Source organism: Borostomias antarcticus, assembly GCF_949987555.1.
Source record: "Borostomias antarcticus genome assembly, chromosome: 15".
NCBI lineage: Eukaryota > Metazoa > Chordata > Actinopteri > Stomiiformes > Stomiidae > Borostomias > Borostomias antarcticus.
Window position 1 is genome coordinate 14,079,863 of NC_140248.1, and position 27,714 is coordinate 14,107,576.

The 27,714-nt window shown below is 47.1% G+C and overlaps 1 protein-coding gene across 1 annotated transcript; it reads right to left on the reverse strand.

The window, feature by feature from the left end:
• Positions 1–436: 436 nt before the first annotated feature.
• slc8a4a (solute carrier family 8 member 4a) lies at positions 437–26,999 on the reverse strand (the record flags this gene model as incomplete). The annotated part of the gene is made up of 7 exons (XM_084449796.1): positions 437–816; positions 1,048–1,320; positions 1,610–1,709; positions 3,932–4,053; positions 8,296–8,402; positions 24,260–24,783; positions 25,653–26,999. The coding sequence occupies 7 exons, from the start codon at positions 26,997–26,999 to the stop codon at positions 437–439; spliced, it is 2,853 nt and encodes a 950-aa protein (XP_084305922.1).
• Positions 27,000–27,714: the final 715 nt, after the last annotated feature.

Consider the following 27,714-nt stretch of genomic DNA (forward strand, 5'->3'; position numbering starts at 1 on the left):
GCCCAGAGTTTAGGATGTTTTATAGGCTTTTGAAAGGAGCATTCTGAGTAGGAGTTAAGTGCCATCTTATTTTTCATCTGGTTTGTGCAGACAGCCTAATTTAATAAAGCTATGCCTGAAGGCATGCACCCTCCAGAGATATCAACCAGTTAACTTTAAACTGGTCCAAGACGAGTGCACCTCCTATGGCAAAGGCTGTCGTCATCCACATCATTGTAAACAGGAGAAAAGTCTCCAGAGGAACATTTTTACTGTATAGATTACATTAAATAACACAAATACTTTAAAACACTCACAAAAGTAAACAAAAGAAAGTGAGGGATAGACATGAGGGATAGACATGTAAACATTGGGAGAGGAGCCGTATCTATCCCTCTCTCTCTATCCCTCTCTCTCCCTCTCTATCTCTCTCTATCTCTCTCTCTCTCTGTGTGGTTTAGAAGCCAGGCAAGTGGCAGTAGGCCTCTAGCGAGGCCAGCAGAATGTAGAGGAACCAGACGGAAACGAAGAGCAGGGAGGTGAGGAGCTTGGCGGTCCTCGGGCCACCCAGTTCGGCGCCGGACACGCCCGGACGGCGCCGGTACATCAGCACCATCACGCACACCAGCGCCATGATGGTGAAGAGGGTGACGGAGAAGGCCAGCGAGCCCGGGTCCACTTGAAAGGCCTTCCCCTTGGTCTTCCAGTAGATCGCCGCAATGGTCCACGCCACGCCGATGCCCAGGAACACGTTGACGGCGTTGCTGCCCGTCACGTTCCCGATGGAGGCGTCGGCGTATTGATCCTGGATGGCGGCCACCTTACTGGCAAAGGTGTCTGGGAGAGTACAAAGCAAGAATGAGCGATCAGTAAACCTTTAGCAGTTGGCATAGGTTCAGAGTTTTAAATTAGGCCCGGGTCCCAATGGGCTCCCCTGGCTAAATAAAGGCAAAATAAAAGTAGAATTAAAAAAAGTTGAGGCAACAGACCAAAACTTAGCTACACAGTAATCACCAAGGCAGCAAGACAGACAGATGAGCACAAGCTTTTAGACAAACCGGTACCCACCTGGAACAGAGGTACCGAGGGCAACGAACACCACTGCGGTGACTGAGTCTTTGAGCCCCACAGTGCAGCCAAAATGAGAGGCCAGGTCACCGGTCACAGCTGTCAGAACGCCGATGAGGGAGATGGATACGAAAAAGCAGGCCCAGCCGTTCCAATACTCCGTGGGCGGGACGAAGGCGAATAGAACCTTCCAGAACACGGTCAGGAAGTGCATGATGTAGTCGAAGCAGGACGGAAGGCGCTCTTCCCCACTCTCCTCCTCATCGTCGTCACCTGAAGGACAGTGAGAGGTTTTATTTTTTGGTGCCCTAATAAAACTGTTGTGACATGACATTCAACCTCACAGTTGCAAAAGTCTTATAATGATTGTCTGCCACTATTTATCATGTCTCAACACTCGTCTTCGTATCTCTGCCTGTATTACTGCTACCACTTTAAGAACGTGTGGTCACACACTACTGACTTAACTTCCTTGTTGTAAGGTTTGGAATTATGTGGCCCTGGGAATCAGGAGAGAGAGAGAGAGAGAGAGAGAGAGAGAGAGAGAGAGGGAAACACTCACCGGCGCTGACAGTGACAGCGCTGACAAACTGCTCTCTCCAACTGCTGCTCCCCACCACCAGAGCCAAGTTAGTCTTCTTAATCAGCTTATCCACCGTGTTCTATAGACCGCCACACAAACACAGAGACACACAAACAACAAAGACAACCCTAGTGAAATTCTTAGTAGGCTATGTGTGAACCATATACATAGCTAATAAACAGATCTTGAATCTTGAAAAAAACACATTAGAATCCATATATTAACTAGGGCTGCGAGCAGCAGTGAGCGGGCCCTCGCACCCCATGCGTGTCGGGGTGCTGCGCCGTTAAAGGCTGTGCTATTTCGGTGTGCAGTACTGAGAGAAACTTCCTGTCACCAGTAGGTGGCGCTCTAGGCGTGACTCAATACCGAAGCATAGATGTGTTCAGGACGGTACCTTGATGAAGCGTGAGAAATGTTGAGTAAATCGGATAACGTATGTAGGAGTTATGAGGACTTCCTGTTTCACCAGTAGGTGGCGCTGTAAGTGTGACTCAATACCGACGCATAGATGTGTTCAGAAGGTGACCTTCATGAAGCGTCATCAATTTGGTGCAAATCGGATGATGTATGCAGGAGTTATGAGGACTTCCTGTTTCACCAATAGGTGGCGCTATAAGTATGACGCAATACTGAATCATACATGTGTTCAGGACTGAACCGTCATGAAGCGTGAGAAATATCGGACAAATCGGATAATGTATGTAGGAGTTATGAGTACTTCCTGTTTCACCAGTAGGTGGCGCTGTAAGTGTGACTCAATACCGACGCATAGATGTGTTCAGAAGGTGACCTTCATGAAGCATCATCAATTTGGTGCAAATCGGATGATGTATGCAGGAGTTATGAGGACTTCCTGTTTCACCAATAGGTGGCGCTATAAGTATGACGCAATACTGACACATAGATGTGTTCAGGACAGAACCGTCATGAAGCGTGAGATATATCGGACAAATTGGATAATGTATGGAGGAGTTATGAGGACTTCCTGTTTCACCAATAGGTGGCGCTATAAGTATGACGCAATACTGACACATAGATGTGTTCAGGACAGAACCGTCATGAAGCGTGAGATATATCGGACAAATTGGATAATGTATGGAGGAGTTATGAGGACTTCCTGTTTCACCAATAGGTGGCGCTATAAGTATGACGCAATACTGACACATAGATGTGTTCAGGACAGAACCGTCATGAAGCGTGAGATATATCGGACAAATTGGATAATGTATGGAGGAGTTATGAGGACTTCGTGTTTTATGGCGAAATGTCAAACTTTGGCAGGGCGCCACGGCAAGGGTGTTTGGTGAAAACTCAATTTTTTAATAACTTTTGATCACAAAGGTCTTAAGATGAAGCTGACCCGATATGAAGTTGATCGGATGAAATCTGTAGGAGGAGTTCGTCGAAGTACGAGGCATGGAAATGGTCAAAACAAGGACAAAATGGCACATTAAGAGCAAAATGGCGGACTTCCTGTTGCATGTTGGGTATAGCTCCAAGAGACATTTAAGTGTGGCTCAATGAAATACATATGCCCACCGAATTTCGTTAGCCTACATCAAACTGAAAGGTGGGGCTCGCCATTTTAAACTTTCCAGGGGGCGCTCTTGAGCCGTTTTGCCACGCCCATTTCCGTCACCCATGAATTATCAAATTTTTCACCGGGACTGACGTATCTGCAAAGTTTCATCCGTTTTCATCGATGTTCAGGCCGCCTAAAAGGCATTTGTTTGGAGTAAAGGAGAAGGAGAAGGAGAAGGAGAAGAAGGAGAAGGAGAAGGAGAAGGAGAAGGAGAAGGAGAAGGAGAAGGAGAAGGAGAAGGAGAAGAATAATAATAATCCTTCGAGTTTCAATAGGGCCTCGCACCGCCAGTGCTCGGGCCCTAATAACCGTAAAAGTGTAATCCAATAGTGTAATAATGAAATGTCACAGTTGTGAGTGGCAGGCAGCATGATGCCAGGGTAAGAAGCGTGGTGTGTTGACTTGTTCCATTTGCTTGTTTGCTCCAGGTCAGCTTTGTCGTCTCTGACAGGGAGCAACGACGTGTCGGCCTGTTAAAGCCTCCCCTAAATCCAATGAGCTGCTGACCCGAGTCACCTATGTGAGCGAGTATGGCAGACATCTCGACAGTGAGGGTAATGAAAACTGCAACTTTTCTCATGGTCTAGGGAGGGACACACTCATAAAAAGCATGAGGGTATAGAGAGACAGAGAGAGAGAGAGGGAGAGACAGAGAGATTGGGAGAGAAAGAGAGAGGGGGTGGGGGGTGGTTCTCTGGGCTGTTTTGGTGGGTTACCTTGAACTCGTAAGACTCCTCTATGACCACCTCCAGTTTGGTGTGCTCTCCCAGGCTGGGGCAGCCCATCTTAGCCACGTCCTCCTCACCCCCCACCGCTGGCTTGTTCTCATTGGAGTCCCCTGGGACACAACAAACACCTATTTATCTACAGTAATACTGCGGCACGTTGGTGCAGTATCTAGTACTGGGCCTTTCTGTGCAGAGTTTGCATGTTCTCCCCATGTTCGCAAGGGTTTCCTCCCAAAAGAACCCAATATGAAAAGCATGAAGAAGAACAGATGCTCTTCAGTCTGGTCCCTGACCAGGATTTGGACTGAGCACTTGAACTTGGTCCCCAGGCGCCATGAACGATGGCTGCCCACAGCTCCTGGCTGCCCCTGGAGGATGGCTTGGATGGGAGAAATGCAGAGAACAATTTCCACCGGCGAGGCCCGAAAAATTCCATTTGTGTGCCGTGTCGCTGCTCACTGTATGTAATTGTGTGTGTCACTGTGTGGCCGAATAAAGACCCCTTGGGTCCGGTAATTTATTTATTTTTTACAGATCCTGCTGTACATGGACCAATTACTTTACTGCTGACATAAGATCCCCTGAGTCATTACTGTACTGCCAATTAATATCCAACTATTGTATTATATAACTTGTGCCGTCTCAAACATATATCTGTCCATTAAATACATTTGAACTCTGCCATGGGCAATATGAAAGGAACATTCATATTAGTTAATGAAAATGTTTGTTTGTCCCCATAGTCTGTACACACTGCCTGTATGTGCTGGAGGATGATGGCTGCCAGCCTTAAAGTAAGTTGTTTGGTATTTAGCATCAAAAGCCCTGTTATAAGATTATTTACAATCATATGACATGTTACAGCTACTGGTAAGTCACAGCTTACCATTATAATAGATCTCTATGGGCATATATATGCCATTGTGTACTTAGCTGGGATTTACTGTAGCTGTGACATGAGCAATGAGCATTAATATTAATATTATATTTATAATATTTATAATATTATATTATATTTTATATGGACCATTGTACAGTACATTATCATAAATAACCATATAAGAGGGTTTACTATAAATACCAAACTACTCCTTCAAGGCTGGTGACCATCATCCTACAGCACGTACTTACAGTAGTGTGACTACAGACTATGGGTACATTTTCATTGATTAACACTCCTCCTGACCGCCTGAGAGCACCACAGACTGTTGATGCCTTTAAAGGGGGAATAAAGTGGTTGTAAGTGACACATGACAGTTATCTTTAGGTGACATAGAATAGAATATGCCCATCAATTTTGTTATTCAGTCATTTTTAAGTACTATAATACTGCTTTTAATATGCCCAAATTTCCCCCTCTACGAGTTCACCTCATTTTGTGGGCGTGTCAAGACAACTGCCAGTCAATATGATTGACAGTTTGGTAACCATGGCTACTGACACGCTCGCAGAAGTTTGCCAGCTGCGCTGTCAAGTACCACTACTGCTACTGAAAAATGGATGCTCCGGACGCTCACAACTTTGTGGTACAACCATATATGTTTGAACCCGAATTGGATCCAGAGGACATACGACCTTGTTTGTTTCAGCCTGTAACAGAATGGTAGGCAAATTTTCTTCCATTTAATGAAAGTTAGCAATAACGTTAACAGCCTCTTACTGACTAGCATAGCCCTAGCTAGCAAAATAAAATGAGCTAACGTCGACTGTATTCCGAGTCCGACATCCCAATATTCGGGACAGTTGACAGTTTCATAAATTTAATTTGCTAGCTAGCTATAGCTATTCGTTTCCAATGAGTTTGGAGTTGATTAGTATCCAGAGAAAACATTCAGATAATCTATTTGTTGTTTATAGCAGCCGGTTAGATATCCCTATTAAAGTTTCTGGGGGCATCTCATCCACTCCTCTCAATCAATCAATCAATCAATCAATCAATCAATCAATCAATCAATCAATCAAAGCTTTATTTGTATAGCGCATTTCATACCCAGAGGCAACACAATGCGCTTTAGAGATAAGAAGGGAGGTGGGCATAAGACCCACCCCTACATATGCTCTCTGGTCCTTTACTTATGTACAGTAGATTGCTGAATGTCAACACAATTGCAACACACATTATGGCATTATAATGGTCTGCCTATAAAAAGAAACATTATAATTAGTCTAGGCCTACAATATAATCCCGAGCAGCAACTCCATAGAGCTATTATCAAGCATGAAGCATGGAGAAATTTGATTTAATGTCATTTCATTTTAAATTAGGGGTGAATTACAAAGATAGAGCCAGATAATTATATGAAATGTTACAGTTGCTTGAGCGGAGATAACGAAGTCTTTCGTTATGGACTGATTATGAATCACTTATTTTTGTGCAACAATAAGCCTACTCGAGGGAGAGACGTGCGCGTTATTTAAGCCAGGCTTGGTTTTCTCACAGCGTGGACAAATGGTGGATAGGCCCTGCATAAAAGTCAAAATAGGAATTAGGAATTTTGGATTATTTGGAAAAGTAAAAGAAGAATGGAAGATCATCCGTTGTGAACCGTGAATAATAATAGGCTATAGTGTCAATGATATGGGAAGCTACGCTCAGAAATGTATGTTTTGGATGCGCTCTGCAGTCAAATTTTGGATGAACGGATGGATGGACGTTTGAATCCTGGTAGGCCTAAATGTTGATTGTGCACTGAAAATATAAAATAATAAAAGTACAAATGGAGCAATACGAAGTATGAGATGGTGGGGAAGGAATTGTTTAAATTAATGGCAAAACGAGGAAAGTGTCCTCACACGAACGCATGAAATAAAGGGTCTGATTGAGGCAGGTGATAAATGATGTCGTAGGCAAGTCTAAAACAGCAGGTTGATGTTTTTAATCATTACCTGGCTGAGTTTATGGGAGATTCTCTACTATCTGAATTGAATGCGTTTAATGTGCACGGTGTAGCCTATGTGTGAGAGATGTTGGCTAATGTCTCGTTCATTGTAAAGAGGCGCATATCAAAATGTCTGTAGGGCCTACACTTCGGAAATTGAAGAGAACAAGATGTAGGCTGAGGTTTTTTTCACCAACGCAGATACAGCGGATATTGGTCTACCAACTTAATTATTCTGGGTTATATTGAGTAACTAAATAACAGGCTTCAATTCAAGATTCAAAATGTATCTTGTAGCCTGGGCTCTTATTTGGCAAGCGCACAGGTGATAGCTGTGAAGATTGTAGCTACTTTCTGGAAGGATGCCTTCAATGCAGGTAAATACCGGTCTTCTTTCTTTTATGTGCATGTAGATCATGGATGTATTAATAGAACTGGATAGGGTCACTCCATTCACTGACTGCTCGAAAGAGTGAAGCCCTATTGAACCGCGCCATCTTTGAAAAAAACACGTCACTGATACCTTTGACATGCGCAGTCAAAGGTATCAATGACGCGTTTTTGTAGTCCACGAACAGATTGCGTTCATAGCTCTCCCCGCTCTGAGTTAGCAATGAAAAGTGGCTTGCTTATTAATCTATTTTCGTCAAATATATCTGTTGGAAAACATATTTTTTTATCCAGGCATCTTAGTCTTAACAGTATAATTGTGACTGAACATGTTTTGTTTGCTAGTAGGTGGTATTCATTCTGTTGACAACAACGCGATGTGCAGCCAGGCGAAATAGCTCCAGGGGACCTGGTCCCAGGCGAGTTGAACAGCTGTCCACCCAGAGACAGGATCTCTCGCTGCGGCATGAAGTTCGCGGCTAACCCGCCGAGCTCGAAACAGAATGAATACCACCTACTAGCAAACAAAACATGTTCAGTCACAATTATACTGTTAAAACTAAGATGTCTGGATGAAAAAATATGTTTTCCAACGGATATATTTGACGAAAGTAAATTAATAAGCAAGCCGCTTTTCATCGCTAACTCAGAGCGGGGAGAGCAATTTGTTCGTGGACTACAAGAAAGCATCATTGATACCTTTGACTGTGCATGTCAGAGGTATCAGTGACGGTTTTTTTTCTAAGATGACGCGGTTCAATAGGGCTTCACTCTAGATTTCGAATCCTGGGGGCCTGATGTAGATTTAGTTTTGTGGGGCGAAGTATTTGTTGTTTTCCTGATATTGTATTTCCTGATATTGCAGGCTAGGGCATGGCAGTGGTAGAGGTGGGTTAGCAGACACAGGGATTGGAGCTAGGCTAGGGCATGGCGGTGGTAGGGGTGTGTTAGCGGGCACAGGGACTGGAGCCAGGCTAGGGCATGGCGGTGGTAGGGGTGTGTTAGCGGGCACAGGGACTGGAGCCAGGCTAGGGCATGGCGGTGGTTGGGGTGTGTTAGCGGGCACAGGGGCTCCTCACTAACCGTGTTTCTGTCCCACCTCCAGCAGCACCGGCTCCCCGAGGATGATGATGAAGGTCTTGTTCTTCTCGTACTCCTCGTCATCAATGATCTTCACCTCGAGCAGCTTCCTACGGACAGACAAGTGGAAACTTAGGAGTGAGGCTCAAAGGAACAGAGCCAGAATAGCCTCACAATACCTGACTTAGTTTGGAGATCTCCGCCTTCAAAAATCTGGAGACATCTCCATTGAAAATCTTTGCTAGAACAGTGCCGAAAACCAACGCAACCAATCAGAGCCATGCCTACATGTCCAACAAGGTGAAGGACCCGCCTTACCACACACAAACTGGAGTGGAGAATCAAAACATGTCATCGCCCCATTAGGAAGGACTGCCCCAAAGGACTTTGGATCGGTTCTGCAATGCAGATATTTATTCTCTCAAATCTCTCAAAATGTTTCCATCCACTTTTAGTAATGACATCTGGAGGGATGTCCTCAGTCTCTAGTTGAGCGCAGCTTTAAGAGACTGACTGGTGAGCCTAGAGCCGGGACAACAACAAAGGGATCAGTGATGAATAACCGCATGCAGAGATGTAAAGAAAATGGCTTCCTCTCTGCCTTTTTATCTGAATACTTTGAGAAGATAAAGGGACAGTTGCAGAAAGAGAGCAGATTTTGCCACACGGATGTCGGGGACCTCGGTGATTAGAGTTTATGAATAATGAAGAAAGTCTGGGACAAAGAAAGAGACACTTTTAGCCACTCAAATTATATAATCTGAGTACCCAGAAACTCTTGCTTTGGTCTTGAACTTTGATATTCGTGGACACCAATGAAAAGACTAGCAGACAGTGGGCTGTGTGGCTGATTTGGCCTCTGATTTGTCACTGACCGCAGCTTTCCACTTTTCAAGTATTGCTGACCAGTCGAGCTGTTGGTAGCTGGTATCTATCTGGCACATAACGTGCCATTTAGGCTACTTGGACTTTCTTCCACGTTAACTCAATTCACTTTATTCCAGACTACTCAAATTATGGCCCCAGCAGAGTCCACACACACACACACACACACACACACCCTTATCTACCTCTTTAATCCATGTCTCTGTGTAGGTAGCCTTGAGAACCAATGGTTCTCGAGCCTAGAGGCCCATAGGGCAGGAGCCTATTTCCTGATTCCTTAGCGTGAGGCAGCTTGATTTACAAGTACACCCCCTGGACATCACACTAGTGTGTCGCAGGGATTTACCCTCAATCTAACCCTTGATGCTGTGCCAAGTGTCAAGCTGGGAGGCAACGGTTACCTTTAAAATAAAAAATAAAATATGTTTTTGGTATGACTCAGCCAGGGATCGAACCCCCAACCTCCCAATCTCAGGGCTGACACTCTAACCACAAGGCCACTGATCTATCTCTGAGTGCCATGGTTAAAATATAAATCACACTCTGGCTTTCCATCACCCAAACTTGCAGCTTAATTCCCCACAGTCTTCACTTTAATTATATTTCACTGGGACATCTCCATGGCCGGTGTGCACACACCATTAATCGTCAATAATTTACCCCTACCTCCTCCTGTCATCCCCTCAGCCTCTCTCCTTATCTCCCTGTTCTCCTGACTGGCTTCCACTGACCCAAAAGGCCTGTAGTCCGTATGGTGTCATATCAGTGTAAATGTTTAGTGCAGCCTTGTCGCTGAAGTGCTCCCATGGCTGGATGAGCTCCACCCGCTCTAGATGCCAGCCAGTGGTTCAGAGGCAGGCAGATGGCAGCGGACAGCGATCACAGCACCATGCTAGGGCAGCTGGTGTGGCTGGAGCAGACGGGATAAGCACCTCGCTGTAGAATAGTCACTCAGCCGTCGTGTCTCCCAGCTCTCCCAGCGCAAACATCAGACCCTCAGCGGACAGGCTCTGGTACACGCACACACACACACACACACACACACACACACACACACACACACACACACACACACACACACACACAAACACACACACACACACACACGGATGGAGAGGCCCCAGGCGTCACCTCCCCCTCTCCATTCAAACATACCCCAACACCCACACACGCGAGCGCACACACACGCACACACACACACACACACACACACACACACACACACACACACACACACACACACACACACACACACACGTGTGCAGTGATGAGAACAGAAGGAAGAAGAATGTAAGCCAGAAGGTCTGTACTGTATCTCATTACACACAGGGCCTTAACCCCACACTGTGGCCTTCAGGTAATGAGTGGCACTGTTAATCACCAGAGCAAACAATCACACTCACACACACACACACCCACAGACGTCCATATATAGAACACAAACAAATTGACTTATATTCGCTTGATTACCCTTAGAAACAGCACTCTCAACAATGAGCCACAACATGAGTTGAGTGACCTGAGTGAAATGACAAAGACAAGTAGGAATCCAATGGGAAACTGCCTGACACACACTGGGGGCACCATCAACACGCAAACCCACTGGGAAAATGAGTTTCTGCCTAACACTAGGAGCACCAACACACGCACACACGCTCACACACACACACATGCGCACACACACACACACACACACTCACACACAGGATTCAACACCTCCAGCCAATCAGGGGATGCATTGAACAGTCTGATGGCAGCTGGTAGGACGGACCTACGGAAGCACTGCGTAGGGCACTGTGGCAGAATCAGTCTGCAGCTGAAGGTACTCCTCTGCCTGGCCTGTGTCATGTAGACTGAGGGTGGGAGACATTGTTCATGATGGCCCGCAGTTAGGCCAGCATCCTTCTCTCCTTCTTCTAGCCCACACAGCAGTCATATTTATAAATGCTGATGAGGTTGCATACCCATAGGTAAGCCTCAAACTGTGAGAGTCAAATGATGGTGCTCTATACATGGCTGTGTTTTTGTGCACCCACAGTGCATAAAAACACACATTTACGGGGTTGGCATGGCAACAGGTATAGCAATAGTGTATGTTCTGTTAAAAAGTCATGGCCTGAGGCCTGAAGCCTTCTCCTCCATTTCCAGTCTCCTCTTTATCCAGTCTACCATTACTCAATCATGCAGTGCAATCACCGTGTCTTCTACTGGTTATGTTATCGGAAGTGCTTTGAGTGTTACCCTCACATTTCTGCAAAATGAAATTGAAATTGCTTCACCAATGCAAAAACCTGTCAATCTGTATGTGTATGTGTGTGTTGCTGAAGTATGTCTGTCAGTGATAGGCCACAGTCTCAGATCAGCTGTAGCTCTGCCGTTCCATTGTGTTCTCATCCTGAAGGAGCTGCTAACTGGATTGTTTATCAAAAGGAACTGGCGAATCACTGAGGGGCAACGCTTAGAGAGAACGAAAAGGAAGCTGTCCTTCTTCCTTCTCGTTTCTGTCTTCCTTACTCTCCGCTCCCTGCTTCTTAACCCCTCTCTCTTATGCAGTACTGTGGATGTCTGATTAGACATTCTCCTTTGTTCATTCATTCATCAACTATTGATTCCATCTGCCCCCCCCCCCCCCCCCCCCCCTCTTGTTCAAGATCTGTGTCTCTGGCGTGTGTCACGTGTGCTTGTTTTTGTTGTAGTGCTACTGTTTCTCTCTCTTTTTCTCTCTCTCTAAAGAGAACAACTGACACACAGTGCTTGCCTTACTCCTCTGTGTACCAGTGAAATATCCCCCTCGACCTGTCATCCCCTGGGCCTCTGCCTTGCCTTAAACCTGCTATTTTGGACATTTAGCCCTATATGTGGTCTGTCTACCATGAACCTGAAACATAGAGACCATCATTTCACTGATCATTCCAGTATTGAACTAGCTGCAGTTTTTCTACAGGCTCTCATTGGGCTACAATATAAGCCAATGGGGCACCCAGCATTTATTGCTTTATAAATGTTCTATTGCTTTATAAATGTTCTTAGACGGTAGACAAACATACTCCTAGAGCTTGCTCGATCGCCTTGTTGAGAGGGGTCAGGGAAGAATTTTTACAGCTCACTTATCTGGCCCCCGGGTGATTACTGTTTTTGAAATGCGCTATACAAATAAAGCTTTGATTGATTGATTGATTGATTGACCCGTAAATGTGTTGGAAAAACTATGATAAATGTGCTTTTCCGAGAGAGGAAGCACAGGGTGTAATCTTACTGGTCTCAAAAAGCTCTCCTGTGAAATGTATTGCAATACGAATATTTTTACATGTTTGGCATGGCTTGGACATAAGTTGTTTTCACTGTTCCCACAGGGGACTATGTGCAAGTCATTGTAGACACCTAAAAATAGGAGGAGAGCACACTGAGACTGGGACCATTACACTATGTTCTTCCCGTCTCAGAAAAGCACATTTATCATAGTTTTTCAACACATTTACGGGTGCCCTATTGACTTCTATTGTAGCCCTGTGTGAGCCTGCAGAAAAACTGCAGCTAGCTCAATACTGGAACCATCAGTGAAATTATGGTCTCTATGTTTCAGGTTCATGGTAGACAGACCACAAATAGGACTAAATGTCCAAAATAGCACACTACCCCTTTAATCCAGAGGCTGTGAAGCCTCCCATCTGGGCTAATACAGTATTGATGCGGGGTGTTAAGGAGAGACTGGCAGACAGGAGTTCTGGCCCTGGGGGGGTTGTAGCGTCACAATGACAGGGCTGAGGACCACGCCATCTACCGGGAGGAGGATTCCCTGGCGTAGTCAGGGAGGATCTCGCAGTGGAACACGTGTAAGGAGGTCATAAAGTCTTCCCTCTCATCTCGGGATTGCTTCATTTATACAAAATTATTACATCTCCTGCATATTCCAGTGTGAACAGAGTGGACCCCAGCAGGCCCAGCAGCATGGCTGAGATCAATGGTATGAATCTCCCTCCACAGCTGCAGTTTTCCCCTCCCTGCTTGTTTTCCCCTCTCATCTATAAACCTCCTCCTCCCCGCCCTCCCTCCCCCTCCTCCCCACCCTAACACCACACAGCATGTTGCTTTGTATCACAGCCCTGGTGTAGTATCAGCTTTGAACGCTGCAGTTTCCCCTTGTTGAGAAGACATTCTTTCCTGTGAGACCCTTTAAGTTTCTGGCATCTTACACACAAAATACCCTTTAAGTTTCTGTCAAATCATGAATTCTTTACATCAGCTTTACTTTGTGGGTGCATACTGTGCACTCCTATAAGTGGCTACTGTGTGTGTGTGGGTGGGTGTGTGTGTGTGTGTGTGTGTGTGTGTGTGTGTGTGTGTGTGTGTGTGTGTGTGTGTGTGTGTGTATGCGCCTGTGTATGTAAGTATGTGTGTGTGTTTGTGTGTGTGTGTGTGTGTGTGTGTGTGTGTGTATGTATGTGTACTGTGTGTGTGTGTGTGTGTGTGTGTGTACTGTATGTGTGTGTGTGTGTGTGTGTGTGTGCGTGCACCTGTGTATGTATGTGTTTATGTGTGTGTGTGTGTGTACTGTGTGTGTGTGTGTGTGTGTACTGTATGTATGTGTGTTTGTGTGTGTGCGTGTGTACTGTATGTGTGTGTGTGTGTGTGTGTGTGGGTGTGTACTGTATGTGTGTGTGTGTGTGTGTACTGTATGTGTGTGTGTGTGGGTGTGTACTGTATGTGGGTGTGTGTGCGCGCAAGTGAGAGAGAGAGTTGTTGAGGCGGAGAGAATCTCACAGAAAAGCAAAGAGAGGAGAGGAGGGCTTTGGGGAACAACCATGACACAGAGCCACCAAGTAATTACAGCAGGAGAGAGAGAGACAGAGGGAGGGAGAGAGAGAGAGGGAGAGGGAGAGAGATAGAAAGAGAGAGAGAGAGAAAGAGAGAGGGGGAGGGAGGGAGAGAGATCTGACATAAGATGAAGAATGTAATTAATTTTTCGCCGGTTCATTCCCCGGCGTAGATATCATCTACCTCTGTAGTTCCTAATTGTTTAACTCCTAGCGCGTGGGTGAGTGGCACCGTGATCGCGCCGCCGGGGACCAGGAGATGAGGGGCGTAACAGGCCTGGGGAGGAGGTGATGGTGTTAATAGCCCAGCCAGCATGCAGTGTGCTGTCTCTCCATCCATCATCTGCCTGGCTCCTCACTTCCCAGGGAGGGAGAGAAAACACTGCTTATTGCACACATCTGACCTGCAGTATACAGGAGGCCAGACTCACAGATTCTGAGGGACTGGCAAAGACAAAAGCACAGAGCTAGAAACAGATAGACAGAAAGAGAGAGAGAGAGAGAGAGAGAGAGAGAGAGAGAGAGAAAATCAGTTTATTTTCTATAGGGGCTTCAAGTTGAGTTTAAATTAGCTGAGTAAATCGATATCTTACATTTTAACGTGATAAACCTAACATTGTCGCCAAGCAGAGCCCCTTACAAGGCAAAATCTCCTCTTGGCAAGGCAACCATGCCTTATTTTATTACATTACATTAGATTACAGTCAGCTGACGCTTTTATCCAAAGCGACTTACAATAATTGCCTTTAATATAGGAAAAGCCAAAGTATTACTACTTGCCAGAACTCGCCCCGAGGTAGCATTGCGTAGCAGTCAGGAGGGGGTATAGGGTTTGACCATGGCCTGGAAGTAGGACGGAGTTGTTCTTTTCATTGCCCTATAGGCTAGTGCCAGAGTTTTAAACTGGATGCGCGCTGCTACAGGGAGCCAGTATAGGGAATGGAGAAGGGAAGTTGTGTGGGAACTTGGGGTGGTTGAACACCAGGTGAGCAGCAGCTTTCTGGACAAGTTCCAGAGGTTTAATGGCTGACGCCGGGCCCCAGCAAGGAAGGAGTTGCAGTAGTCCAGGCAGGAGATGACAAGAGCCTGGATGACCACCTGTGCCATTTCATCAGTGAGGAAAGGACGGATCCTCCTGATGGTGTAGAGCAGGAATATGCAAGAGCGTGTGACAGATGTGATATGTGCGGAGAACAACAGTTGGTCGTCCAGGGTCACACCCAGATTCCTTGCAGTCCGAGCCGACGTCACCACTGTGTCTTCAATGGTAATGACCAGGTCCCAGTGCTACAGTAGCAGCGCTTCCCTGGGAGGAACAGCAGCTCAGTCTTGTCCAGGTTCAGCCTGAGGTGATGTGTTGCCATCCACTCCGAGATGTCAGTCAAGCACCCAACTATGCGTGTCTCCACTTGTGTGTCAGAAGGGGGAAATGACAGGACCAGTTTGGTGTAGTCGGCATATCAATGATAGGAGAAGCAATGCGAGCGAATGACAGAGCCCAGAGATGTAGTGTAGAGGGAAAAAATGAGAGGACCCAGGACAGACCATTGTGGAACCCCCGTAGTCAGACTAGGTGGTTCCGACTTCGACCCTCTCCATGTCACATAGGAGCGGCCAGTCAGGTATGACGCAAACAGGGAACGTGCAGAGCCAGTGACGCCTTTCACCATCATTACTCTCTACCGTAGACTCTGCAGGTCTCTCGACTTCTTTGGCAAAACAGTTCAAAAAGCCAATCACGGGACACTGTGTGATATGATGATCTGTGTGGGATGCATGGCAGGCTGTGGTACTGCAGTGTTGATGGGTGGTAAAATCCCCAGGAAGATTAGCGCCTGATTACAAGCCTCCATCTACTGTACTGCCACACTGGGTGCGAACACTGAGTCTGATTTCCGTGGCACATGTTTGTGTACACAGACTTGCCGTGGCCATGGGGGGAACGTAAATAAACTAGAATAAATGAGTGCAGTAGGGGGCGAAGCACACAGAGGGGCTAATCAGCCGCATGCAGCAAAACACCTACTGCCAACGCGGTACAGTTTCAGTATGCTAATACTGAACACCACTGAACAAATACAAACCGTAGTGTGTGTATACAGTACAATCCTATAAGTGGGTACTGTGTGTGTGTGTGTGTGTGTGTGTGCACATTCGATTGTTTATGTGCGCGTGTGTGTGTGTACTGTACTGTATGTAGTATGTGTGTGGGTGTGGGCTTTTGCGATTGTGTGTGTGTGTGTGTGTGCTGTACTGTACAGTATGTGGGTGGTGGGTGTTGGCAATTTGCGATCGTGTGTGTGTGTGTACATGTGCGATTGTTTCTGGGCTTTTGCGATTTTGTGTGTGTATGTGTGTGTGTGTTGCATGCGCGTGTGCGTGCGTGTGCTTGCATACCCATGTGTGTTCGCATGCGTGAAAAGCTCATGTGTGTTGATGTAATGCTCGCTCGCGTACAAAATGTACCCTACCACAAAGTCTGAGCCAGACACTTACCCACACTAAATGGAAGCTGAATACGTAAATGTGTGATTGTGGTGCGCTCTTTAGTCGGTCTCTGTGGGAGCTGATGTATTCGCCCCTGCCTTCCACACTCCCCCCTGCACGCTTGCATTAAGGCTGTTTCTCTCTCCCTCCATCTCCCTAACCATACGTGGGCGGATGTCTATTTCTGTCCACACATACAAACTGAAGCTTGGACACACATACAGGCAATGGTTTGACTCACAGGCGACAGGAGAGGGCTTTTTCTGAGCAGTGAGGCGTCACAGCCGCTGGACTGCACCGCACAGAGGAGGAGGATCACACAAGAGGGAGGTTATACAATGGTTTACTGCTGATTACATGACATCATACACCCTCGCCCAGGCGACCCACCCAGGGGTGAGCAGTCCCCGGCTCGCTCACCCTGTTAGGGTTTGAGGCAGGACCCAAAAGCAGACGGCAGGCAAGCAGCTCAGGTTCAAAATAAGGGTTTTAATTTCCAAATAATACCGGGAGGAAACGCAGGGGAAACACACACTAACATTGACAATGAACCGACAGAGAACAAAGGAAACAGGAGGGCATATATACACTGGGAGAACAATCAAGGAACAATGTACAGGTGTGCAACAAGACATAACGAGACACAGGTGCAGACAATCACCCAGACAAGGACATGGAGGGATTCCAACAAGACACCAACACAAGGACACAGGAACAAGGACACAATGGAAGGGAACGGGGAACGAGGCTGGGACAGGGAAAGGGACCAGGCAGAAGCAGAGGGGGGAACTAAAGGGCCAGGAGAGGAGGGACTTGAGTGACGTGAGACTAGTGAGGGGACAGGTGTCTAGAGCTGGGGCTGGGAGGACACAAACCAACATAGAAGACAAGACAACGAACACAAGACCAAACACACAAGGAGGTAGAACAAAACCAAGTGACAAAGTGTACAATAGTCTCTGGGTGAGGAGGTGCTCAGGGTCCAGGAAGGTCCAGGCCAGGATCAGGGGGTGAGCAGGGCGAACCAGGGGTCCGGGGCAGGGGCGAGGGTCTGGACCGGGAACAGGGGGTGAGCAGGGCGAACCAGGGGTCCGGGGCAGGGGCGAGGGTCTGGACCGGGAACAGGGGGTGAGCAGGGCGAACCAGGGGTCCGGGGCAGGGGCGAGGGTCTAGACCGGGAACAGGGGGTGAGCAGGGCGAACCAGGGGTCCGGGGCAGGGGCGAGGGTCTAGACCGGGAGCAGGGGGTGAGCAGAACAAACCAGGGGCCCGGGGCAGGGGCGAGGGTCTGGACCAGGAGCAAGCAGAGTGGACCAGGGGTCTGGGGCGAACCAGGGGTCCGGGGCGAATCGGGGGTCCGGGGCGAATCGGGGGTCCGGGGCAGAAACGGGGGTCCAGACTGGGAGCAGGGGGTGAGCCGGGGCGGACCCGGCCCGAACCATAACACACCCCTGGGAAGCACCGGCTTGCACCCGGCTCGGCCGCCTGGGTGAGGGTGTATGATGTTGGAACAGACCTGAAACACCCAATGACCCCAGGATACATCACTGATGGATGATGCATCCCAGCACTTCCGCAGGAAGTATTCTGCAAGTTATTACATTACAGTCATTTAGCAGACACTTTCATCCAAAACAACACAATACTTGCTGACGGAAATCAAACTGACTGGCTGGCTGGCTGGCTGGCTGGCTGGCTGGCTGACTGAGAAAGACAGAGAGACAGACAGACAGACAGAGAAATACAGAGAGACAGACAGACAGACAGACAGACAGACAGACAGACAGACAGACAGACAGACAGACAGAGAGACAGATAGACAGACAGAGACAAACAGATACAGAGATACAGACAATTTGTTTGTTTTGATGAATCTGAATGGATTGTGTATTGTAAGCCCATGTGGGCTGGGCGCCATATGGCGTATGACACAAAAATAAAACTTTATCTATCTATCTATCTATCTATCTATCTATCTATCTATCTATCTATCTATCTATCTATCTATCTATCTATCTATCTATCTATCTATCTATCTATCTATCTATCTATCTATCTACAGTGACAGTTCACAGATCTAGCATTTAACACAGCCGGCTGCTCTGATGAAGCCTGCAGCGAGGTGTGTGAGCGAAGCGTGGAGCAGCTGTTGTGGTGCATCATGGGTGGCCGGGGGGCACGGATGCGCGGGTCACCCCCAGCGCCGCCTGCTGTCCTAGCCTGGTCCTAATTAGGCCAGGAGAACCTGACCCATTTTCACACAGACTCCTATTCAGTGGCGGTTCTAGCAAGTTTTACCTGGGGTGGCAAAAGGGTGCCAGTGGTTCCAGCTGGGGGGGCAGATGTTATCTCTCCCATGCACATTTGAACTTCAGAGCTGGCAAGGCTTTTTCAGGGGTGGCATCTACCACCCCCTAGAACCACCAGTGCTCCTATGTCTTGCATTTTATCTGGTTTACTCCTGTATTTTATCTTGTTTTTATTGGCTTTATTGATTTTATTGTTTTATTGTATTGCATTTTTTGATTTTATCCCAGGTATTTTATTGTATTAATTTCATTGGCTCCACCCAGCGACCGCTGGCCATGTGTGTTATTTCGTTCGCTCATTCGTTCGTTCTTCACAAAGCAGGATTATACAAAAACTACCAGAGAGATTTTCATGAAACTCGGTGGAGGGGTGTAGCTTTGGCCAAGTTAGAACATATTACAATTTTGGTGTGGATCAGAATCACTGGGCGGATACATGAAGTAAAAGAAAACAACATTTGCCATACTTGGACCAGCTTCCTTAAGGAATTCCCTTTATGTCTACTTCTCTGGCCCAGTTCACTATACCGCCGGTGGCCGAGTGCTAATGAATCAGTCTAGCAATGCGTCGACCCGGGTTCAGCTTTTGATATCAACTTTTTTTTTTTGCTGTTTTACGCCCAATATTAATTAATAAAATATATGTTTCTATGCATGTAAAACAAAATCATATCTGATTCATGAAAAACAAATCAGATTAACACTGTACAGTATTAGGAAAAGTTACATTTTCTTATTCTGGATCCTGTGGTATTAGCCTACTCTACATATAAATCAGGAGCTACCTGCACATCTGGGCTGAGGTTTTGCCCCTTGAGTGTCAGGTTTCACTAACTGTGTGTTCTTTTTAATTTGGGTGTTGAAGCAAACAGAAAAAACGGTATTATCCGTCACATAAGAAGGATTATACAAAAAGTACCAGAACGATTTTCACGAAACTCAATGAAGGGATGTAGCATAAGTCAACTTAGAACCCATCCAAGAGACATGGACACTGAACAAGTGCCCCTCTACCCCTCCCAGAGGCATGGACACAGGACTAGTGCTACTAGACTAGTGCGACTACTACCCATTATGTCCTCTGTTATTGTCTGTAATGGCTGATTGAAAAAAATATACAAGTACACAAGTATGTTCAGTTGTGTTCATACATAACCACCTCTAATAAAAACCACTATCATTTACTCCACCAAAAAGGTTAATCTTCAATGGTGCAAGTGTGCTATATTTATACTGAGAAGTGAGTTTAACCATTTCAACTCAATTAGCCTACACCAACAAAATGCATTAATGGGTGGAGCCCTGTGCTTTCTAAGCACCCTTTCTAGTTGTTTTTATTATCACTGTAAAGCACTTTGAATTACATTCACTTGTAGGAAAATGTGCTATACAAATCAAGCTGACCTGACTGTACAGTATGTGGCAGCAGGTACCTACTATGGAATGTACACTAGTGTTGTTCTTTTGATTTATCACTTTCATTTTGTCTACATCAGGCTCCATTTACGCTGCATGGTGTGAAATTGAAAACAACATTCAGGACCAACTTTCAATAAGGTCTGAAACACTGACAAATGAATCAGATGAAGAAGATAACAAAAAAATCAATTAACATCTGTGGGGACAATTGGGTATCTTGTCACTGAAAATGGCATCTAATATCAGACGATAGTCAGGCTTTTGGTTCTGGCACCGATCTCGATTTTCTCATCATTGCAGCTGAACTTTATGGCATAGACACTAGAGCTGATTATATAGTATATCACTGTTTGGCAAGAGACCAAAGTGTACATGTAATCTCAGCCAGCATTTGATCTGGGTTTGCTGAAACACACTCACCCACCCCACCCCCCACCCTACACAAACACACAAACAGATGCAAATAATCAAAGCTGTCGCCACAGTGGGAAACTTTCCAGTCTGTAGCTGCCCTCTGTGTGTGTGTGTGTGTGTGTGTGTGTGTGTATGTGTTTCTGTCATTTTTCATTTTGATACAATGCAGGGTGAAAGATATACATTACACTCATCAAATACCAGATAGCTGTTATGATAGGATATGATTCTAGAATATTGCTCACAATCTAATACATCTTATGCTGTTTACAGGCTTTTGTTTCTTCATTTAAAAGGAATGTATGCTACGCTTTCACGCTTCAATGTCGGATGTGTCATTATACGCTGCCTTTGGAATCCTGCAATTGCCTCTTGGCATTTAGCCTCTCTGAGTTTATATCAAAGACTAATCACCTGAATGATAATGCTGCGTGCATGATCGGTTTGTCAACTGGATAATGGATAGGCCTACGTTGGGCAGCGATATGCAGTATCCACCAGTTCGTTCATGGCTAGCAATTGTAGGCTGCAGCTGTGGAATTAGCTCATGTTTGGGTTGCCGTCGGGCTGTCACTCTTATGTTGCTGTAGCCTACAAATATCTGAACAATCTGTCATACGGGGTGTGACTGATTAGCCTCTGCCGATTAGCCCGGCGTTGACATCCGTGCCTCGCCTGAAGTATACGTCAGAGATTCGCGCGGCGAATCCTGGCCGCCGAGTTCTGCGATTCGCGCGGCCCGTGCCGCCGCCGCCCAGTTCGCGCGAATTGTATTGACTTTCTATGTAAACTCGCCACGCCGTAGGAATAATTTGCGCCCGGTGTGAACACAGCATTATTCTGTTCATCAAACCCTGTCCCAGCACTAGTAGCTAGGAAACAGTGTGATTCCACTGGCTGAATGATGGCTGAATGAGAGAGGGACGTGTGAAGCAAGACAACATGAAGAGTAGAGGGGCATACAGGATGAGATTCAAAGTATAAGAAAAGACAGATAACCATTCCAGACACCTAAGGTCTATAAGAAAAGAGAGCTAACCTTTTGAGACACCAGCAGTGTTGGAAAGATCACCTCAGCCAAAGAACCAAACCTAAATCGAAACAACAGTCCTTTTTTTACTCAGCGAAACGAGAGAAAATCTTCAAAGACTATGCACAAAGTACGGTCATCAGTTCTTTTCAGAGCCCATATTGGGGATTTCAAGCATGACTCCCATATCTTCAAAGTGCCAGTGAGCCCTAAATCTACCCTACTTGGCTGAACCGGTGTGCGTGAGTATTATTCCAGGCAGGGTGAACTAGGGAATAGTAGTGAATATCGAGCTATTGATTCCACCTGCAGAGGATGCCTCTCTTCCGTTTGATCTCAACTGCCTTCTTTCCCACTTTCTCTCCTACAGCTCATTGTTTAGACTTTCTGTTTTCTTCTCTTGTTCCACATAGAACACACACTGAAATGCACACACTGTGTGTGCGCGCACACACACACACATACACACACACACACACATACAAAAATAGAAAAATATATAGAGGGATTATACACAGATTGAAGACTAATCCGCAAAATAAATACTGAAAGAACAATGTGTCTCTGTCTCTGCCATCTGTTTATGGAGTGATGGTTTCAGTGAGTAAGTTCCAATCTATTTACAAGCTCAGAACTGACAGGAAAACAAACAGTAAACAGCATGCTTGAATTAAAGCCCGTTCCTCTTGGCTCCTTGTTGGTTCCCTGTAACTTGGCCTCCCCCCTCCTGTTCCTCCACAATACACACACACACACACGCACGCACGCACACACACACACACACACACACACACACACACACACATGCACCCACACACTCACGTACAACCCCCAACCCCCCCAAACACACACACACTTCTGTACCTCTACGTCGGTTGTCAGGCTACTTGAGTTGTAACTGCCCAAAGAAAAGCCAGTTAGAGCAGAACTTCCCATGTCGCCACGGCCACACAGACACAGACACACACGCACACACACACACACAAACTCACGCACACACACACACACACACACACACATATTTTAATTCTATTATAATTCTTTCCCAGGTGCATACTGTAGACAAAGATGTTGAAATACTCCAATGACAAAAGGAAGCCTTTACACCTGCCCACCTCCCCACTCTACCAACCCACATGATCCCCGCCCCCACAGAAATCTTCAGATCACCATCATATGAAAAGACGACTTGTCCTTCCCACCCACACACGTCCTGCCACCCACACATATACACACGGCACTCTTCATCCAACCGTGATTACATTTGTTTTTCTCGTCGCACATTGCGTGAAGTATACACACACACACACACACACACACACACACACACACACACACACACACACACACACACACACACACACACACACACACACTCCCCAAGCACTCTTCCTCATCAGTCAGCCAACCCACAGTGAGAGACAACTTCTAAAACACATCGCTTTGCCCACTCGTCCCCTCTCTACCTCTCTCTTCGCCCTCCTACTTCTACAAGTTTCCCCTTCAATCATAAGTAAGTAAGTAAGTAAATCTTTATTTGTATAGCGCTCTTCACAGCACGGATGCACAGAGTGCTGCACAGGGATTAAAAAGGCAGATTAAAAACAATAAGTAAAAGTGCAATGACATACAAAGTGCGATGCAATACAGAGTGCAGTGCAGTAAGAGATTAATACACAGGTAAAGAGAATCACAACAACATAGAAACGATAGACAATACCAACTCAGCAATTAGAGCTACTAGCAGCCAAAAGCCTGTCTGAACAGGTGCGTTTTCAACAGTTTTTTAAAAGTATTTTCTGAGGCAGAGTGTTCCAGAGCCTTGGGGCCACCGCCCGAAAAGCCCGGTCCCCCTTGGTTTTAAGCCTGGTCCGAGGCATCGCCAGGAGCCCCTGGTCAGATGACCTCAGCGATCGGCTGGTTGTGTGAGCGTTGATGTTCATCACGCCGTACGTACGCCTACATCTCTCTCCCTACTCTCTCCCTTCTCTCCTCTCACTGCAAACATTTAGCAAGCTAACTACCCCTAGCGGCGATTAACCCCTAGCGATTAATCCAGCCGCATCCTGTCTCCAGGGCATCCTCTCCTGCTCTCTCTCTCCCTTCTCCCTGTCAGTGGAGTAATCCCTATTGCTACCCATTATTTACCCATTACTCCTAATTACACCACTGGAAACGAACTGTAATATAGCTACTTTTCATTCTCTCCCCTGCAACTAGCCATTTCCCTCTCTCTTTCTCTCTGTCCATTAGCCCTCCTGTTACAGTACAGTATATCGTCTGTCTCTGCTTCTCCCTTTGCAATACCCTTAGAGACATCAGCTTCCTTTTTACATTCCAGATGGTGATTAGCCAGTTTCTGAACCCCACCTGATCAGACCTGTTTCAGGATACTTACTTTGCCTGAGTGTGACTGGAACTTCAGATGGGTGAGGTTTGCAATTTTGCTAGTTCTATTCCATCAAGCACAGAGAAGTAATTGAAATGATTTCAAATAGTATTTATACACTGGTAAATTACGACCTTTGGCAAGGAAGAAATAACATGCATGCAATGTGAAACCAGTAAGGAAACAGGTGAGCAAGCAGGTAATTGTGCTACCGTACTCACATGGTCTCGTCGTTCTGGAACTCCAGTTTGCCGGCCACCTCCTCGTAGTCCTCTCCGGACTTGGCGGTGCCCTCCACGGTGTGGTACGGCAGCGCCACCTTGCCTCTCGCCCCCGACGTCCGGTGCACCTTCACCTGCATGGTGCCCACGCTCTCACTGACCCTTATGGACTCACCCTCGAACGTGAAGATGCCGGCGTGGTCGTCATCGTAGATGGTGACTGTGGCAGTGTGAGCCGCGCCCAGGGCCGCTTTGGGAGTCACGTGGGAGGTGTGGCCGCCACCCACCATGCTGTGGCCGGCGATGATGGAGCTGGGCTCGAGGAGGGCGACCTCGGCTCGGTGGACCACGCGAGGGTTGCTGAGGTGCACATAGAAGTGCTCGTCCTCTTCGAAGATGTCATCATCGATGACGCCCACCGTCATTTCCTTCACGGTCTCGCCGGGTTTGAAGACCAGCGTTCCCTCTGCGAACTCATAATCTGAACCAGCGTTGGCGGTACCGTCCTCTGTACGGTAATCCACCTGGGGTTGACAAACAAAGGACAGGTTCCATCAATTCTCAATTTCACTCACTGTACGTCAATGAAAAAATGTCTCTGAATAATAGTCATTTAGTATTAGAAAAAAAAGTCATTGTTAAAAAAAAAATAACTGCGATATATATTGCGATATTTCAGCAGATGACTGAATAATGAAGAATGATTGTGATTGGTGGTACGCTGTGCATGCAGAGCCTGCATGCCACTCATTAGCAACACATTCTGCGTATCCAAGAACCCTTAAAGTCGCAAAGAAATGAAAACAGCATACTGTCCCCTTTTGGTTCACAAAAATTCTACTTTTGTTGTAATCTTATATCAAAGTATATAATTTCTTACTTCCTGGAAAACGGTAGGTCACATGCAATTACGACACCAGGTACCTTAGATTTTAGGCCAATAATCTCACAACATCCACCCTGTCAATCAAAACGTCAACTACTCTGCAGCCTCAAGTGTTGAATATCCCGCCCGCTCGATAACGTTCCAATGAAATTCATCTAAACATATGTCCCGCCCTTGCAGCCTGTTTCAGACGGAAATACGTCAAAGTACGTAAGCAAGATGTTCTCCAACTTCCCTTTCAGTGTATCCTTAAATTAGAGTAAATTGTTAGAATTTTCTTGTAGATTAGTCATGGAAAATGAGAACTGTGCGAGTTTTCCTTTTTTATCAAGCAGCAAAAAAAAGTTGTGTTTGACTTGACATCACACATCCTAAAAAACTATTTTTTAAGCACATCTTGCCATGTGACTACTGCACACTGTGTACTGTACATCATAATGGCGATGCTGAAACGATATATTGTGCAACCCTACTGAATAGCAAGCGACTGATGAGTCATGCTCTTACCTTAACAGTGTAGCCACTCTCGCCCCCGTGACGGCCCACGGACAACTTGAGCGAGCCGCAGTTCTCAAAGCACTGGTAATGGGAGGGCTGGAACTGCAGGTAGACGGTATGGGGGTCCTCCTCCTGGCCGCTGGCCTCATGACAGCTCACCACCTTCCTCGCCTGGTCTGCGGCGTGCTTCTTCAAGATGTTGCCGGCTCCGATCATCATGCGCGTGGCCTGGATGCGGTAGAATGCACGGCTCTTCTGCTGCTGCACCAGGACCTGGTAGTTGGCCATCTCGATCAGCTGCTCCATGTCCTTCTCCGGGTGGCGCTGCTTCAGCTCCTTCAGTGTGCGCGCCATCTCCCGGCGAGCCTCCTCCTCCTGGTCCTGCCCTGCCCCCGCGCCACCGCCCCCGCCCCCGCCCCCCTCCTCCACCCCCTCCAGCATCCCGTCCAGGACGTCCTTGGGGTGGGGGTGGGAGTTGACCCCCTGGCTGTCCATCTCCATCTTGGAGAACATGCCGTCCCCCTCCGTCTCGATGATGATGCCGCGGGCCTTGTCGGCGCGGTAACGCTTGTGGACGTACTTGTAGAAGAGCAGGCGGCGGTCAGCAATCCAGGCCTGCACCACGCAGAGAGGGAAGAACAGGAAGGTGAGCACGGCCTCCCACACCTCCACCTCCCCGGGCGAGATGACGGCCAGGATCAGGTAGAGCCAGATGTAGGCGAACACACTCCACGCCGCCGTCACGAAGAACACACGCAGGTGCTTGATCCTGCGCGTCTCACTCTCCGGCACCACGTACACACAGATGGCGATGATGATGAACATGTTGAAGGCGGCGCTGCCCACGATGGTGCTGGGGCCCAGGGTGCCCGCCTCGAACTCGTGGCCCACCACCTCGATGACGGACAGCAGAATCTCCGGGGCGGACGAGCCCAACGCCATCAGGGTGAGGTTGGACACTGTCTCGTTCCAGATGCGCACAGTGGTCGTGGTGGTCTCGCCGTTGGGCTTCTTGATGGTGATCTCCTTCTCCTGCGAGGTGATGACCTCGATGGAGGACATGAAGCGGTCGGCGATGATGGACATGCCCAGGAACATGTAGATGAGGGCCACAAAGTAGACGATGGCCCTCGCAACCTTATCTCCCACCGAGGGGTTCTGGGGGTTCCACATGGGCAGGACGATTCCCTCGGAGCAGCCGTCGTCGCCAGAGCAGTTGCCCGGCGGGCTGCTGGGAGCGTGGCTGGAGCTGGCCTGGGAGAGGTGGGCGAGGCCCAAGAGGAAGACGAGGAGGACGGAAGCAAAGAGGCATGAGGTGCCGGGTTGGGTGAGGGTTAGAATGCGCCGGTGGAACATGGCGGTTGTCGGGACAGTTGGGTTCGCTCGTGTCTTATTTCTGTTCAACTCACGGCAACTCGCCCACAGATACCTCTGAAAAACACAAATGGGAAAATGTAGCGAATTAGAAAAGAAAAAAAAGAGTATGCAGTATGCCAGCGTTGATTGTTAGCAGCTGTCCTACAAAACCCAGAGGCTGGTTAATCCAGTGATTCAGAGTGGAATCATCAAGATAAAAATGGATACCAGCTCAGAAAATAGCTTTGTGAACTCAATTGAGGGCTGGACAACAATCAAAACTAGTAGAGCATGTAAGTGGCTCTCTGGGACTCCGGTAAGGGACTGCTGTTTTAGAGGTTTGTGCCTTTCTTAACACTGATTATTCACTCTAGTGCCTCTGTTTGACCCATTGTGTGTGATGTGATTGTTTTCCTAATGTTTACTCTGGCACATGTAGTAAATTGTTGTTTGTGTACTGGGTGGCTGTGGTCAGGGACGTGCACAGATAGACACCAGGTGGTGCTAGAGCACCCGCCCGTTGCCCTCTGGACAAGGCAAGTGCGCTTTTTACTTCTTTATTTATTTATTTATTTTTACAGTGTACTGTATGTGGCCCATGGTGACATCGATCAATTCTCGATTAAAAGCGTGTAATAATAATGCCCCAAAATGCGTTGTAATTTTGCCAGACCCCCCCCCCACACACACACACACACACACACGTGCCCGCGGC